At 35.5% G+C, this 18,708-nt stretch overlaps 1 protein-coding gene across 2 annotated transcripts; it reads left to right on the forward strand.

Annotated features, from left to right (window-relative positions):
* The first annotated feature begins 45 nt into the window (after nt 1–45).
* On the forward strand, nt 46–11,351 carry YIPF5 (Yip1 domain family member 5). 2 transcript variants are annotated; one of them, XM_008014828.3, is made up of 6 exons: nt 46–183; nt 750–869; nt 5,478–5,650; nt 6,837–6,982; nt 8,678–8,859; nt 10,489–11,351. In XM_008014828.3, exons 2-6 carry the CDS (start codon nt 760–762, stop codon nt 10,649–10,651), a joined length of 774 nt encoding a protein of 257 aa, XP_008013019.2. In that variant the 5' UTR covers nt 46–183; nt 750–759; the 3' UTR covers nt 10,652–11,351. The 2 variants fall into 2 exon arrangements, with proteins under 2 accessions (XP_008013019.2, XP_008013020.2); XM_008014829.3 differs by having other exon boundaries at nt 59–434.
* Nucleotides 11,352–18,708: the final 7,357 nt, after the last annotated feature.

Consider the following 18,708-nt stretch of genomic DNA (forward strand, 5'->3'; position numbering starts at 1 on the left):
CCAACCAAAGAGGAGAGCGCAAAACTTGCTAACACGCCTGCGCGAGCGGACGTGCCCCGGAAGCAGTTCTTTGGCCCTGTGACACGTAGCAACGGGGCTGTTTCAGGGTCTGAAACAGAGTTTGGGGGTTGTTTGGGACTACTGAAGCTACTGCCTTCGCCGCCAGCGCAGCCTCAGAGTTTGGTGAGTGACCCAGGCCCGTGGCACACTATTCAGCTTCTCTCCACACCTGTGCAAATGGGCTTGTTGCGGTCTTTCGGCGCCGCGCCCTGGTCCTTTTCGCTCAGACCCTCGCTCCCGTTCAAGTCCTTGCCGTGACGCGGGCCCCTGCACCTCAGGCGCGACCTTCCAAGATTCTGCACTTTCCTGGCAGGCTGCGGGCCTTATTTTGCAAGGAAGCAGTCGCGTTGTCAGCTGTAAAGCCCTGTCCTAAGGTGAAAAATCATCTTTGTTGTTATTGATATTTTAGACCCCTTATGGAACCACAACTCCCACGACCTCGCCCCGATGGAAGGCATTATCAGCTCCTTAAGGTGGAGTTGTCTTACTGGACCGCAACTTAATGAATAGACATTTTCTTACTCTCTCTCCGCCACCGCCCTTCAAATGCTGCGTCCTCCCCCTCCCCGCCCCCCCGAATTACTGAAAAAATATTTGTTGTGTTCTGTATTTGCTTAAGCAGACTGCCAGGAGCGAATTCAGTAGAACCTTGGGCATAAGCAGTATTTGCCGTTTCTCTTTTATTACAGATTATTTGCAATGTCAGGCTTTGAAAACTTAAACACGGATTTCTACCAGACAAGTTACAGCATCGATGATCAGTCACAGCAGTCCTATGATTATGGAGGAAGTGGAGGACCCTATAGCAAGTAACTTTTCATCTTTGGCAATTAATTTAGTCTACATTGCAGTGAAAACACATGTTTAGAATACTTGGTTCTGCCTAAAACAATGTGTGAACATGTCCTTTATCAGGAATATGATCTTTCATGCATAATCTTCTTCCTCTAGAGAGATATGTGACACTGGCTTGGGTTTGAAGCCAGTTGCTTGCTCTATTTAGAGTTGAGTATCTTCTGCAAAATCTTCAGGTGTACCATGAAGGGAAAAGTAACTTGTTGGAAGAACGGTTTTCTAGTAACAGTATTTCTGTATTTAGATGATGGTGGGAGCTTCAGGTACCTAGGAGATAGGCTGTTAGTTCATGGGACAGTGAAAAATTAAAATATTTTGGTAGTAGTTAAATCAGTCCAATTTGAGACTTTTATCAGTGCTAATTGAAAGTGCTTAGTGACATTATTTAATGATGTAAGCTGCCTATTATGAATCATCAGGTGATTTTCATACAGCAGTTGATAATCATTTTTATTACTCCTCATTACTCCTCTTTCTGAAACCCTTATGTTCAGTACCACACATGTTATAAGTTGCATACTGAGGAGGTTGACTCAAAGCCATTAGCCTCTGAACATTTAAAAAAAAAAAAAAAGTGATCTTTTTATAGTACCTGGTGTTTGTGACAAAAATACATGAACTGAAGGCTTTCTAGCAATCTCACCTAGGATATCATCTCCTTAGTTTCTCGGGACCCTAGAGATAATCTTATCAACTTCCTGTCAAATAAAGGAGCTTCCTATACTAGGATTGTTTAAACTTAAGATGATTCTAGATCACTTTGAGAATCTTATTACAACTGGGCCTCTTTCCCATAAATACATGCATTCACTCAAACACCCAAATAAATGTGCATATATAACTTCAGACAATTCATGTGTTATATGATGATCATCCATGGATCCCGAATTTAAAACCTCATAAAGACTGTTCCACGATGAGGGCAGGGGAAGGTTATGTATCTGTCAGTTTGTGAGAAACATGCAATACAAGAATGTGTTTGGATTAGAGTGCTCAAGAATTTAAGAAACAAAACAAAATTCAAATTCAGTGTGGCTCTATAATGCAGTCTGTCTTGGTTAAGCTATCCTTTATGAAACCTATAGTCTCTTCGAGTCTGCTTAATTTGGTATATTCTAAGGCTTTGTTTTCTCCTCTAAAACTTAACACACTTGAACAATGGGAGTGAGCATGTCAGAATACCCTCTGTGATTCATTTCCCTTTTCTGTTACTTATTTACATACCAATGAAGATTTATTAAATCTCTTTTGATAAATTAATGGGCAGAATTGGAAAATTTGTATTGAGATATTTCCATTCATTTATTTACCTAAATATGTATTTATGGTGATTGCTTTGCGTATGGGAGACAGAGTCCATCTAATAAACCCTTGCCTAAAGCAGCAACAGAGCTTTGGAGAACCTGTCTCTGTATGCAGGCCTGTTTTTAACCGAATGATTTTTATGATTAGAACTCAACAGAACTATTCCATTTAGATTGCAGCCTACGAGATTTATCTACCTCTGCTTTTTTGTCCTGTCCACATTTGCATCACTTAAAAGGTGTGACTTATAGTCTCATTCCATTTAACAGTCATTTCAGTTCTCTACACAGCAATTTAGATATTCTAAACAACTTGTTGCTAACTGTTCTCACAGTTTCATTCCAACCAAATCATGTACCAGTAAGCATTGCTTCAGTACTAGTGAAGAGGTTTTATTCCGGGTGATTATATAACCATTATTGCTGTAAACTTGGGTTTATAGATGATGCCTGGGAAAACAAGAACCCTAATGTATTAACAGTAATAAATTTGAGTTTCTGAGATTTATTTTTTAAAAACTGGACTCTTCTCTGTGTACCTTCAAGTAGATCTGCAATCTAATGACATTTTAAACGTCCATTTCAGTTAACCAAATAATATTTTGTTGGATTTGCTAATTTGGTAACAAAGATCCGCTAATAACTTTAAGCTCGCCATTGATGAAAATCCAGGTGCAAATAGCATATTACTTGCATTGCCTTTACATTTTTAACTTGACTTGTTATTAGTACGCAGTTCTGCATTTGCCATAATGAAGTCAGCTTTAACATTTTGTGGTTTCTTCTATAGGTGTTTCACAAGTATCATTCATACATCCATTCACCAAAAAAAAAAACAATAGAAAAAAGTGTAAAAGGCCCTTTGATCATAATCTGTTGAGTTATATGAATGGAAAATTGGATAGATTCCACATTGTATTCCAGATATGCTTATGAAATATATCATAATACCAAGTCATATTTTTTAAAGTATGAAAGGTTATTTTTTTCTTCTTTGACTTGCCTGATAGTATCTTTATGGAATATCTGAGGATTTCCATGAACTTAGGTGACCAACCCAATATGTTAAGAGGGTTTGTCTTTGTTATTGATTCAGAGTACTTATGAGAGCATTGATTTAGTATCTGCTGCTTCTCCTGCCATGAAAGTATGTCGTTTTAGCCTATAAAGATCATGTCTCACATACCATGTTTTAGTTTAAAACCAGCAGGAGCAAGTCAGAAATTTTCCTGAATAGGTCCTGCCAGAAAAGGAAAGTAGTAAAATTCTGTGATGTTGTCATTCTCACCTTTCCTCTTGAAGATGGAATGATGGTGCCACCTTTGAAACAATTGCTTGCAGCATTTTTCTTCCTTACATGAAATTTATGGGTCTGTATCAGTAGCTCTCAAAATTTAGGCTGTAGACTACAGAGGGTCCTTGAGACTCTTCTGAGATTCTTTAAGGTCAAAGTTATTTTCATAACAATACTAAGATATCATATACCTTTTTAGGTATGTTAACATTTGCAGTGCTGTTGCAAAAGTATTGATTGGTAAAACTGCTGGTACCCAAGTATGAATCAAGATAGTGGCATCAAGTTGTTCTAGTAGTCATCGTATTCTTCATCACTCTATAGACTTGTTAGAGAGTTGGCAGGGAGTCAATTTCATTTAAGGATTCTGTTGAGGAAGCAGTAAGAATTATCGTTTTATTAAATCCTGACCCTTTAGTACACATATTTCTTTCCTTTTTTTTTTTTTTTTTTTTTTTTTTTTTTTTTTTTTTTTTTTTTTGAGGTGGAGTCTTGCTCTGTCGCCCAGGCTGGAGTGCAGTGGCGGGATCTCAGCTCCCTGCAAGCTCCGCCTCCCGAGTTTACGCCATTCTCCTGCCTCAGCCTCCTGAGTAGCTGGGACTACAGGCGCCCGCCACTATGCCCAGCTAGTTTTTTGTTGGTTTTTTTTTTGTATTTTTTTAAGTAGAGACGGGGTTTCACCGTGTTAGCCAGGATGGTCTCGATTTCCTGACCTCGTGATCCACCCGTCTCAGCCTCCCAAAGTGCTGGGATTACAGGCTTCAGTCACCACACCCAGCCAGCCTATTTCTTTAATATTCTTTGTGACGAAATTTAGTATTTACTACATACTAAAGTACAATTACTCTCTCTCCGAAAAGCACCTGTGCAAGCTGAACTGGCTGTTATTTCATGAAGACCATTTTTATTTGAAAGAACTGCAGATAAACTATGGTTATTCAGACTTGAGCATTCAGCAGATATTTTCCCAAAAACGAATAAAGAGAGCCTCACCCCAAGGAAAACAACTGACATTATGGCTATAAGAATTTAAATGGGAATTAGACTAAAGGTTTTCTAAGGCTTCTCAGCTCTCATTTTTAAGAATATCTTTTTAAATAATTATTTTACATCTGTGTTTCTTAGTGTATCATTAGATTAGTCCCATCAGTAAGCTGGATTTTTTTCAAAACATGATGGAACAGATGTTTAAAGATGTGGCTTCAGTATCCTTCTCTTCCCTTTTGCCATTGTCACTAAAATAGCTGTGATAAAGCTTTCCCTCTAGATGCAGGGTTTGCTATAGCACGTATCAAATGAGACAATAAGTGTATAACTACTTTGAGAAATAATACTTTGAAAAAATATTATTCAAATGCAAAGTGTACTAAAAATGTTTTGTTACATTCAACAAGTGCTCACAAAGCAAAACTTGATTTGTCCACTCTGTTTTTAAATTGATGGCTTTCTTAAAGAGATTTGTCCACTTGCCAAAAGTAACATACTATGAAGAGGAAAGAATAACGATGATTCAATGACTATCCAAATTACGGTGAAAAATTATATGACATGTATTACAAAGTTTGATATCCTAAGGTTTCATTCAGTCTTAGCCATAGATTTTATTTCATAGTGTGTCTTCATATTGTATATATCCACTAAGGGAGAAAAATAGACACAATTTTTACATTTTCATTTGTTGACCTCCTAACCTTTAACAGTTGGTAAAATGCTTAGTGCTATGTAAGTGAATATTGGTTTCATTAAGAAGATTTTCTATAAAAATTATGAGTTTTTATTGTAGATAATCAGCTTGGTATTAGTAATCATTTCAACCATGATTTATAAAAATTGGCAAAGTTTGTATCTTAGTAATTGCACAACTAAGGTTCTTTAGCTGTCAAATGAAAATTTAGGAATTTAAGGGATATTAACTGTACAGAGTTGAAATACTTCTGAAAATTTTGACTTTCTTTCATTTATAGACAGTATGCTGGCTATGACTATTCGCAGCAAGGCCGATTTGTCCCTCCAGACATGATGCAGCCACAACAGCCATACACTGGGCAGATTTACCAGCCAACTCAGGCATATACTCCAGCTTCACCTCAGCCCTTCTATGGAAACAGCTTTGAGGATGAGCCACCTTTATTAGAAGGTAAGATTGATTGCAACACTTGATAGTACTCAATAGTATTCAGCTGGTTAGTGAAAATTAATCTTAATTTGGAGAAATTGTATTTTCCTTTAAAAAAAAATCTTGTAGAAAAAAGTCTTCTGCTAAACAACTCATTTTAAACAGAGTATATGTGAAACCACATTGGGCCAGAAGAGACCAGATTTTTAATAGATCTTTTAATAGTGATAAAGTATATTACTCTGTCAGCATCAACTTTTACTTCAGGTTATTGGCCAAATTCTACTAGTGGAAAAGTGAGAAGAAAAAGCATGGTATCCATTATTCTATGTGGAAATAAACTGGCAGAACTAGTGACATCACTAAAAAAAATGATGATTTTCAAACTGTATTCCAAAACCTAGGAAGAGGTAGTTCTGAACATTTTTTTTGAACTAGATACTCTTTGAGAATCTAATGAAAGGTATGAACACTCTCCTCAGAAAACATGCACACATATGCATAGAGACGTAGTTTTGTATACAGTTAAATGGGCCCCCAGGTATTCCTGAAGCCCCAGATAAAGAACCTCTTACTGTTAACTGTTTTTGTATATTCTTTGCTATGCAGTCATGCCTAAGGGATGTAATAACTGTCTTTTTCATCAGATCCGTACCCTTTTCCAACACCAATCCAGAAATGACATACTTGTGGGATGAGCACCACATTGAAGACTGGCATAGAGAACTCACTAAAATAATATCATCCAGGCCAGGCACAGTGGCTCAACACCTGTAATCCCAGTGCTTTGTGAAGCCGAGGCTGGGAGGATCTCTTGAGACCAGGAGACCAGGCTGAGCAACACAGCAAGACCCCATCTCTCAAAAAAAAAAAAAAAAAAAAAAAGAAAAAAAAAGGAAAGAAAAGAAATAGCTCTATGTTGTGGCACACACCTGTGGTCCCAGCTACTCAAGAGGCTAGGCAGGAACATCACTTGAGTTCAGGAGTTTGAGGCTATAGTGAGCTATAATCATGCCACTGCACTCCAGCCTGGGTGACAGAGAGAGAACCTATCACAATAATGATAATAATAATAATGTCATCCAGTATTGCTAGATCCTTTTTTGATGCTATCTATGTCATTTTGTCTCCCATTTCAACATAGATTTTGATCAATTAAAAATACATCACAAATCCTAATTAACTTTTAAATTTTCTTTCTCCTTAGAGTTAGGTATCAATTTTGACCACATCTGGCAAAAAACACTAACAGTATTACATCCATTAAAAGTAGCAGATGGCAGCATCATGAATGAAACTGATTTGGCAGGACCAATGGTTTTTTGCCTTGCTTTTGGAGCCACATTGCTACTGGTAAGATTTTCATTTCAACCTTCAGGGTGCAATTAAAGAACAACCTTTAAATTTTGAATGTTCTACCAAAAGCCATTTTGAAACTCTGCTTTACACCTCAAGTCTTTGATGTGTTTGGAGTAGTACTGAGTTGCTTGTATTTATACCTATTCGTTAGTTCTCCATCTATAGTAAGTGTAGCATGTTTTAAAAATCATTTCTTGTTCTAAGAAATGATTCAATTATTAGGGGAAAATAAATAGTAAACAACAGGTATAGCTTCAGTCCCTCATTAGAATTCTGCCTCTTCAGAGGTTACTTACAGTTTTTACGCTATTGCTTTTTTTTTTTAATGTTTTTTTTAAAATCTCGAAACCTTGGTTAATGTTTTGTTATAGTCATACTGATGATTACTTTTCCATATATTATTTTCCCAATTTATCACCTTCCCAAGAATGTTAAGGCATATTGAAAACAGAAAAGTTGTAAAGATAATTGTTAATATTTATTTTATCTTATGTCTCTGAATTATAAGAGATAACTACTGTAATGTATAGAAGATGGGATTTTTAGTCATAAGAGCTGGGCTTGAACAGAGTGCTCCTGATCTGCCCTTGGCCACATCATTTAATCCTTCAGTTTCCTCTCAGAGAAAATAATCCTGTCCTGCTTACCTAGCAAGATTATTTTGAAGATGAAACAAGACAGGTTATGTGAGAACACATTGAAAAGTGAAAAACACTGTACAAATGTGAGTTTTTTTATTACTACATGAATGAATTCATCAATGAACTCAGCTTTTTCAAACTTCTACACTTTTAATCAAGTATTTACAAATAATCTAATACATGTCCCAACAATTTGTTTACTTAACATAAACTGTAGAGGCATTCTCCTAATTTAGTTTTATATGACAAAAATTGGATAAATCAATAGCTTTTTGAAGGCTTTTTTGTAAACTGGTTTTAGTGATAGTGTGACCTGAATACAAAGTTTGTTGTTCACAAACTCGACTAACAGTAGGATAATTCCAATTTAGCTAATCTTTGCAGTGCTTAAACTGCTTATTGTTGTCTTTTCTTAATCAAAGGACTGTATAAATCAGCCAATAATTTGGAAAAATTAAAAAATGTATATCTTCCATTATATTCTTCTTGCCATTTCTTCTCTCCTCCTCACAGAACCCTGGCTTCCTGTTTATCCTGGCTTCCTTTCCCCTTGCTCCTCTAACACCCATATAAAGCGAATCATAAGATTTCTTCTTAGAAAGTTTATGACAACTCCACCAATGAGATTTAATTGCTTGGGGGCATTTTTTGGTGGAATTAGGTACTTTCAACTGATATAACTGTTATTTAAATATTCTGAATGGCCTCCCTCTTGTCTCTAGTTTATTTGCCTAAAATCATTCAGAGTTCTTTTTAGAAACCTTACTATTTTGAGTGATTCTGCTATGCTTTTGTCTCTTTATTTGTTCACTTCTGTGCCAAGCCTGCACGCTAACTGGAAAATGGAGAACCAAATATCTGTGTACTTTAAAGTTACAAAGAATGTAACAAGCCAGTCTGCTCAATCTTTTACTTCTCTACATAAAGAATAGATTAGTAGATTTTGATGTTCATGAAATATTTCCTACCTGTACTGATTCAGGTGAAATGAGGCCAGAAATAACTTATTTTTTGCCCTTTAACCTGTAATCCTCTTCTTTACCCGTAGGCTGGCAAAATCCAGTTTGGCTATGTATACGGGATCAGTGCAATTGGATGTCTAGGAATGTTTTGTTTATTAAACTTAATGAGTATGACAGGTGTTTCATTTGGTTGTGTGGCAAGTGTCCTTGGATATTGTCTTCTGCCTATGATCCTACTTTCCAGCTTTGCAGTGATATTTTCTTTGCAGTAAGTACTGTTCTTTATTTTGGGGGTTGATTGACCAATTCTATGTAGTAGGATTCACCTCATCTTCAGTTTGAGATAAATCACCGATTCAGCAAACATATCAGATAGTGCCTCTTGTAGTAGAGATGGTGCCAAATGGTTTTGGATGAAGAACAATGGTAATGAGAGTAAATTTTAAAACCTTTATACCATCTCTGTTTTACCCATGATCAAGAATTTCACTAGTTTTGTGTTTACTTACCATTGTCATAGTGGTAACAAATTGAACAGAGTGATTGTTAAATATTACATGAGAAAGGTCAAGTCATTATTGTTCAAATTATGCTTACCCTCTTTGGTGTTTTCTAGATCCACCTAATTTATTGAAATCGTTGGACATATGCCAAATGTATGAGTAATAAATACATACTCTATTGGGCAGCTTTTTAACTGGAAATGAAACATAATCTTTTTATGACAAGAGACTTATCAGCCTACTGTGTTTCTCAGATAAATGTACTTGTAAGCAGCTTTAAGTATGTGTAATTTTTAAATGATATTTTATGTTAGGTTAAAAGGAAAGGTATGGCTGGGCATGGTTGCTTACACCTATAATCCCAGTACTTTGGGAGGCCGAGGCGGGCAAATCACCTGAGGTCAGGAGTTTGAGACCAGCCTGACCAATGTGGAGAAACCCCGTCTCTACTAAAAATATAAAATTAGCTGGGCATGGTAGCACATGCCTGCAATCCCAGCTACTCTGGAGGCTGAGGCAGGAGAATCACTTGAACCCGGGAAGTGGAGATTGCAGTAAGCCGAGATTGCCCCGTTGCATACTCCAGCCTGGGCAACAAGAGCGAAACTCTGTCTCAAAAAAAAAAAAAAAAGAAAGGTATACATTACCGCCAATAAGGTTCCTTCTTGTGGCCAGTGTACAGATGGTCTCAATATAAAATCCTCCTTGTGACTAGTGTTAGACATTACCAGTGGTCAGGCTTTGTTACACTTTGAAAGCTAAAGTGGAGGTTTGGGAGAAGAGACAAATATGTCAATTATTTGTCTGATACAAGAAATTTGGCAAAGTGATGCTTTATACTATTTCTGCTTTCAATAGAAATATTTCATATTTTCAGTGTTGAAATCACTCTTATTCATTAAGAATTTATGTATTCATATTTGAATTTTACAGAAGTTATTTTCTGCTAAAACCTTTTTTTCAACTAGGAACAATTTTGCCTCCAAGGGGACATTTGACAATGTCTGATGGGGGTCAAGGGTGCTGCTTGTATCTTATGTATAGAGGCCAGAGATGCTGCTGAACATTGTGACAGTGCACAGGACAGCCCCCACAACAAAGATACATCCAGCCCAAATGTTAATAGTGCCAAGAGTGAGAGACTTTATATTTTTAAAAAGTAAAACAGTTTAAAAAAAGTTGTTTATCACATGAAATGATTCACCATCGTTGAATTTACTGTGAGGTACATTTTAGAATTTGAAAAAACAAATCTTGATTATTTCTGCATACGTCTACTTGCAGATTTAAAATGTAAATTTAAAATGCTTTAGAATAGGTTATTGTAGTGTTCTTACATAACTAATGTCATCTGTTTTTTTTTCTCCTCCCCCCTTTTTCCTTGTTGGTTACAGAGGAATGGTAGGAATCATTCTCACTGCTGGGATTATTGGATGGTGTAGTTTTTCTGCTTCCAAAATATTTATTTCTGCATTAGCCATGGAAGGACAGCAACTTTTAGTAGCATATCCTTGCGCTTTGTTATATGGAGTCTTTGCCCTGATTTCCGTCTTTTGAAAATTTATCTGGGATGTGAACATCAGTGGGCCAAATGTACAAAAAGGACCTTGAACTCTTAAATTGGACCGGCGAACTGCTGCAGCGCAACTCTCATGCAGATTTACATTTGACTGTTGGAGCAATGAAAGTAAATGTGTATCTCTTGTTCATTTTTATAGAACTTTTGAATACTATATTGGATTTATCTGCAGTATGACTAGCTTTAAATGTTTGTGTTTATACAAATAAGAAATGCTAATTCTTTCTGGTTCCTGCAGCCTTTGAAAAACCTTTTTCCTTGCAAATTATAATGTTTTTGATAGATTTTTATCAACTGTGGGAAACCAAACACAAAGCTGATAACCTTTCTTTAAAACAACCCAGTCACAGTAAAGACACAAGACGGCCAGTCGCGGTGGCTCATGCGTGTAATCCCAGCACTTTGGGAGGCCAGGGTGGGCGGATCGTGAGATCAGGAGATCGAGACCATTCTGGTTAACATGGTGAAAACCCGTTTCTACTAAAAATACAAAAAATCAGCCGGGCGTGGCGGCGGGCGCCTGTAGTCCCAGCTACTCAGGAGGCTGAGGCAGGAGAATGGTGTGAACTTGGGAGGCAGAGCTTGCAGTGAGCCGAGATCGCACCACTGCACTCCGTCCAGCCTGGGCGACAGAGCGAGGAGACTCCATCTCAAAAAAAAAAAAAAAAAAAGACACAAGACTTACTGCAAAAATATTTTTCCAAGGATTTAGGAAAGAAAAATTGCCTTGTATTCTCAAGTCAGGTACACTCAAAGCAGGAAAGTGATCCAAATGTAGAGTATGAGTTTGCACTCCAAAAATTTGACATTACTGTAAATTATCTCGTGGAATTTTTGCTAAAATTCAGAGATACAGGAAGTTCACAATCTACCTTATTGTAGACATGAAATGGGAACACTTATTTAGATATTAATGTTAACTCAACCTGAGGGACCTGGAATGGTTGCATTAATGCTATAATCGTTGGATCTCCACATTTCCCAAAAAGAAAAAAAATCACTAACCTTTTTTAAGGGAAATATTTAAAGTTTTACAAAATTCAGTATTGCAGTTATCAATGTAAAGTACATTTGAATGCTTATTAATTAAAACTTTCCCAATTAATTTTAACTGTGTTATTGAGTTTACTTTTACTAAACTACTGTTCTCTTTGTCTCTTTTTTAACTAGGCTCTGATTTTGACCCCTAATTTAAGCTTTAAGGATAGAAATCAGCTAATATAGAATCAGACAAAAAGGGGATTAAATGAGAAGCAGTTTGAGTTACATTATTTTATTGTATTAAATGTATTTGATTTATATTGTCATGTTCTCTTGCCAGAGAGTCTGTAGGAAAATACTGTATCTTGTATATTGATCACTGGCTTTTTCTAGAAAAACTGCCTCTGATTCTGGACAAAGCTCAGTTGTAGTTATGAGAAAGATAGGGTACAGGGAGGAAAATACTGCCTTTTTTTTTTTTTTTAAAGAGATTTGCAGACTAAATAAAAAGAAATGCCAAACTGATGTATCAATGGTTCTTTTTTAGAACAAGTTTTCAAAGCATAAAAAGAGGGTGAGAGAAATAACATATTTATTGATTCACATAAGTATGTTTTTCTTCATTCTTAATCATCTGGAGAAACTCACTTGTCATTAATTGGTTTTGGGCTAGGTTTTCAAACTTAACAAACTGCTTTAGAAAAGCAGTTTGATAGGCTTTCCAACTTAACCAAATTTTTTATTGTAATTCTTGGATAGTACTTTTGTCTTTTTCAATTCATTTGTCTTTTTCAATATAGTTTTTGTTAAGGCAAATGTCTTCCGTTAATATCCAAATATTGCTAATAAATGGTAGAAGTGCTTTGGAAATTAAAATTATCTCGCTGTTGGTTAGACTTAAGACTTAATCTTCAGCCAAATACCCACATATGCATCAAATTATTTTCTTTTTTGTTGTTTACTCTATCCCCAACAACATTTTTAGTTTAAGTTATTGTAGAGGTTTTTTTTGTTGGTGGTAATTTTTTATTTTGCTCCAAAATAATAAGGTGCAAAGCTATTTTATGCTTAACTGTTGCTCTGTCAAAACAGCTATGCATTGGAGTTGGAATTGATGCAAATTTTGTTCCAGAGTTGGATTACATGCAGAGTCATATATAGCCAAAACTTCTCTTATCAAACTCTGTTATGTAGGCATATTTATATATACATTAAAGACTGCTGTACTGTGTGTCAAAAAGTACTATGTGGCTTTTTTTTTTTTTTTTTTTTTGGTCTATCATTGGAATAGATTTCTGTTTCTTCAGTTGAGTACCAGGTAGATTACCTGCTTTGCTTTAGGCCCATTTTATGCTAAAGCATACAGGTATCTTTAAACACTAGAGACACTCAGCATAACTAAAAGCACATCCAGTGATTGTCACCGAGTGACTGAAACTCACTGTGGGAGTGACAGACTGACACATGCCTTGTCTCCAAATACTGTACTTGTGAGTGGAGTGGCAAGTTGGCTTATACTAGTGTGTTACTCATGCATGTATACATGCCAAGATCATGTAGCTGACTTTACATATAGAGTAAGTGTATATTTTATGGCATTGCTATAATACTTTATCAATGGGTATTTTCAAGAGCTGTGTAACTAGGCTTATGGAAATAGACATTCTTTTTCCAGATGTAGTTATGCAGATAATGTAAAGTTCTAGAAATCTTAAGATACTATCCTTGGATAGTGGCCACCTAATCAAAGAGAGTTTTTTAAAATGTATCTAATGACATGATTTGGGATAGAATTTAGCATTGTACATTTGGTATTTTGCACATTTATATTTTTAACCTTAATAGGCATTTTTAAACTCAGATATGCTCCAGAGTTGTCAGTTGTCTCTAAAGTTAAAATTATACAATTATGCTTGCAGTACTTACTACCTACAGAAAAAGGGAGACTTTCTGATGTAAAGTATACACTAGATTTCTTTCACATAAATGAAGAATTTTAAACTTTGGTTAAAGGGAAATTGTACAAGTTAAAATATTACTTTATAGAGATGCTGTATATCATGAAGAGTTATGGGAAATCAAGGCCACATTTGCCATGCTGTTATATAAAGCAGATCTGATGTAGTTACTCACACAAGTTGTTTCCCTTCATTTGTGGAAAGAAAACAAAAGAAAAAAAAATGTGTGTATATAGCAAGTATTTAGCCTTTCATAAAGTAGTATGGAAAGTTTTCAAAACAATATAGCAGCTCTCATTATACAGATTGTACAATGAAGCATACTTACCAAAAAGTAGCACTGGACCTTCCTTCAAAATACTATGTAGAGCAAACCTACCCAAACAGTTCCTCATGTTAAAGTTGCCATCACATGCTATCCACTGACTCATTTTGTGACATGTCAAATTTCAACTGTTATTTACTAGCAAAAAACATAACAGCAGATGAGTTAAAGAGAGCCTCTTTTTTTTTCTTCTTAGAGTGTATTTAGGATTTAGCAGAAGCAGTGTGCCAGTAACAAGGTATCAAGGTTTATTGGAAACGCCTAAAGGAAGAATTGGTTCATGTGCTTTAATGAATACATAAGAATGATCTGTCATTAGCCTGCCAAGCATACAGTGTTTGTTTTTATACAGTATAAATAAAACATAGCCTTACCACTGTCTACAATCTAGGCTATTATTACTTTGCACCCCTAACAAAGAATTAACTTTTTAAAAAATTAACTCTGCTTCTCCACCATCCAAATTATTGAAGTTTGAATTGTAGTACATTACTATTACTTGAATTTCGGTAAGTTAATTTGTTCATTAATAATTAAATATCCATTTTGTAACTGGGCAATAGGTAAAATGAAACATTAAATATTTAAATTGTCAATTTCTATGGATTGGTAGAGTACTTAGTCAAACTTGTGTTATTATTAACAAATATGTATCTTAGGATGGTGACCATCAAAACCAGAGAATGCAATTTGATAGTATGCAGTTCTGATTTTGCATCACAGGTGGAAATATTTCTGCTGCCTTTGAGCACAAAGTTCCTACTCTGGTTAATGAAGAACATTATCTGCTGATGGAGCACAATGTCCTGTGTTTGTGTAAATAAATTAAAATGATTACATACTCAAATGAGGACTAATTAAATAGAGAGCTGTTCTAATTTAAAAGCACAAATACTTTGTTGAGCACATTAGGTTCTAAAAATCGGATATTACATTTTTTGTGAGCTTAACTAATTAGGCTTACCTTGCATATATGAATTTGGTTTATTTCTGCAACTAGCACTAAATCTGCTGATTGCTTGCAGAGTGATTAATTATGCATTAAGGTGTTTTCGATAGCTTATCAGCACTTGTGGCACACACAAATGAATAAAGAAAAAAATGAGAAAATGAAGTACTCAGCAGAAACATTAACATGCTTGTAAATTATACTTTTAATCTAGTTGGATGACTCATTTTCCTACAAACGGAAAAAATGTAGTTATTTTATATTTTCCTAGTTAGAATATAATGCAAAGGAGTGTCTCTGTAAAATTTAATGACACGTTTGCTTTCAGTTATCAGTTTCATGGTCTGATAATATTGGAGAACTTGGTAGAGTCTTTAGGCAATGGATGGCACTAAAAGCCCTTTTGTTTTCTGTGTTTTAATTTTTAATTTTCAGAATGTAAAATCTTTTTCCTTTTCTAGGTACACCGTCATCATGATAATACCTCCATACAACAATAAAAAGCAGATTATTGATAAGCTGTTTCAAAATGGATGACCCTCAAAAATATTATGCCAAGTTAAAAAAAAAAAAAAACCCAAATACAAAAGGCCACATGTCATATGATTCCATTTATGTGAATATCTAGAAAAGGCCAATCCATAAAGACAAAGCAGATAAGGAGTTGCCAGAAGGTGGTAGTGGGGATTGACGGCAAATGAGGCAGGAGGGAACTTTTTGAGTGGTGATGGCTGCACAACTGTATGTTTACTAAGTGTATACTAAAATAGGTGGATTTTGTGGTATGTAAATTATATGTTAATAAACTTTTTAAAAAGCAAGGAAAGGGGAATGGGAGGCAGAGCAACCACCAGAACATCTATGTTTCTGGAGTTCAAGAGAAGGGTTTTAGGATAGATTTTAATAGAGACTAAAATATATACAGTACCTTTTCCCAGAAGAATATTAATACTAAACAAGTGAAATTGCCCCTCTATCCCCAAATTTCATTCCCCCCATAACTGCCTTTAAATAGATTAGCATACTTTTTACCGACTATACACACAAGAACCCAGCTCTTTCTAGTGACTTGTGTACACAAGAATACATACATGCACATACCTTTTAAATTTGTTTTTATTGAATTAAAATCATATAACAAAATTTACCATTTTAACCATTTTAAAGTGTACAATTCAATGTTTTTTAGTATATTCACAATGTTGTATAGTCATCACCCACCACTATTTTCAGAATATTTCTATCACCCCCCCACCCTCACCCCACAAAAATCCTCTATATCTCAATTTGCCCCTCCCTCCATATCCTGACGACTACTAATCTTTTTTTCTGTCTCTGGATCTGCTTATTCTGGACATCGCATAGACATAGAAGCATGTACTATGTGGCCTTTTGTTTCTGGCATCTTTGAGTTTACATAATGTTTTCAAAGTCTCTTGTTTTTAAACTTAGTCTGTTGTGGGCATTATATATGCTGAACATTTAGATTTACTTCATTCTCTTTAATGGCTGGCTTTCATTTTATTAAGTGAGTGGAGTTTAATTTACTTAGCCCGTATTGTTGGACAATTGATGTTTTTGTACTTTTTTTAAAAACTAAGTTGTGCAGCTTTGCTGTTGGCATTTTTATAACTAGAGTATCACATTTGCTGTTCATTGTGCTCAGGTTGGTCATTATTGTAAACTCAATTTAAATTCTTTTCTTTTCTTTTCTTTTTTTTTTTTTTTTGAGACAGTCTCACTCTGTCACCCAGGCTGGAGTGCAGTGGCGCCATCTCAGCTCACTGCAACTTCTGCCTCCCAAGTTCAGGTGATTCTCCTGCCTCAGCCTCCCAAGTAGCTGGGATAACAGGCTCCCGCCACCACACCCAGCTATTTTTACTAGAGACGGTTTCACCACGTTGGTCAGGCTGGTCTCAAACTTCTGACCTTGTGATTCACCTGCTTAGGCCTTCCAAAGTGCTGGGATTACAGGCATGAGTCACCATGCCTGGCCAATTTAAATTCTTAAAATATCAATATTTTTATTTCCTAAGTTTTTTTTAGTGTGAGTATAGTTTTCTGTTAGTTGTTGAAGCATGAAAATCACATCCATGTTTGTACAAGGCATTGCTCTTTGGTTTTCAACTATTTCGATGTTTTTCTACTACTCTGTAACAGTGGAATATGAATATTGTCAAACAGATGATAAGCACCCCCTACCTCAAATTATTCCCACATTGGAAGAGAAGACTTTATTCAAAGGGAGGCGCCTTTTTTTTTTTCCCGTCCTATTTAGAAGAGTCATTCTGACAGTGTAATTTTTAGGTCACTGTCTTTACACAGCTTTCTAAGAAATTCTGAAGTAATCCCATTTTAAATTTCCTGATTGGGTCTGTATGCCCACCGAATTTAGTCATTTCATGCTGCCCCTAATATTTGACTAATTGTGCTTAAATTGTATCAATACTTAATGCTAACGATAAAGTCAAATGTATAGCATGATCTGACTGCGGCTTTGCTCAAGTTAGGCCTTATTGCCCAATTTGTTCCTATTTAAATTCCTAAGCATTAAGTTTTACCACAGTAAAAAAACTAAAAGCAACACCTCAAATCCAGACATCTGCATAAATCAGTTTGTTATATAAATTTGTATTGAGCTTTAAGAGTTGAATTTCTTAGTCAAATGATTTAAAATGCTGCATTTTTTTGTTGTTTTTTGTTTGGACGTGGTTGTTTTGAGGGTATTTGGGTATTCTATTCATAATGTTCTGTAGCCTATAGATAGGCTTGCTTTCTAATACATTTTTTAAAACTATTTTTGTATATTTTAAATGTGGTACATTTTACTCACTACATGAGCAGTTGTATTGAACAACATCCCTTGGCCAAAATGCTTATTTAGGTACTCCTCACATGTCTGGGTCTGTCACAAAGTCGTACTTAACCTAGGTTCAATTTGTATCTTCTCTTTAGATCATGTTCTGTTCTGACCCTGCTTTAGATCACAGTCTTCTGATGAGATAACTTGGTTTTTATATTTTCTGTAATAGAGCCAATCATTTCTGTGCTTTGAATAAAAGATTAAACTGCATCTCCAATGAGGTGAAGGGTGTTTAAACATGGTTACATTGATCATCTACTTTGAACCAAAGTTAGAATTTAATATTTGACATGAGTCACACTGACTTTCTGTTTTTATTCATGTAAAATAAGAGAGAATCATTTATGAGCAAACCGTGGAGGCTCTGTCTTAACCAGGAGTCAGCTACAGGAAGAATGGAAGCTAAGGTGACCATGTGAAAGTCAAGACTGGATTGAAGGTGCTAGAGAGGAATCTGGGGCCTTACAAAAACCAACAGAAGAAAGGTTGGGAGAGATTGTGCTAAGATGTGCTGGAGAATTTGTTTTAATATTTATACTATATTATGTAAACATTGATTTTCAAAGTTTAGTGTATCAAAATAAAGCCTATGTACGTGGCATAAAAGCAGTAACTACTACAAATAAGCAGCAGAAAGATATGTGAATGCTTTAAATCAATTCTCAAACTCATTTCTAAAGCAGTTTTTAAATATTCACATAACATAAGCCAGTTCTTGCTGATATTAATTTAACATGTCTGGAAAACCTCTCAAAAATCCATTATAGTCCTAGTGTTGATAAATTTTTCTTAATCACAAATTTAAATTTATCATGTTGCAATTGGAACTTGGTTCTTTTCTCTTTATTGGAGATGGGATCACATCACCATCCTCTGAGACTAAAGCAGGGAACCTGTGGTCCCTAGTCAAGATCTGGAAGAGAGTATTCATTCACTACCATCCTAACAGTCTTCATTTC

The sequence above is a fragment of the Chlorocebus sabaeus genome, chromosome 23, assembly GCF_047675955.1.
Source record: "Chlorocebus sabaeus isolate Y175 chromosome 23, mChlSab1.0.hap1, whole genome shotgun sequence".
NCBI classification, from domain to species: Eukaryota; Metazoa; Chordata; class Mammalia; order Primates; family Cercopithecidae; genus Chlorocebus; species Chlorocebus sabaeus.

Coding starts and splice junctions, on each gene's coding strand:
- YIPF5 (XM_008014828.3), top strand. CDS start 760: ATGTCAGGCTTTGAAAACTTAAACACGGATTTCTACCAGACAAGTTAC. Junction 5,651..6,836: donor TGAGCCACCTTTATTAGAAG/GTAAGATTGATT, acceptor CTTTCTCCTTAG/AGTTAGGTATCAATTTTGAC. Junction 8,860..10,488: donor GCAGTGATATTTTCTTTGCA/GTAAGTACTGTT, acceptor TGTTGGTTACAG/AGGAATGGTAGGAATCATTC.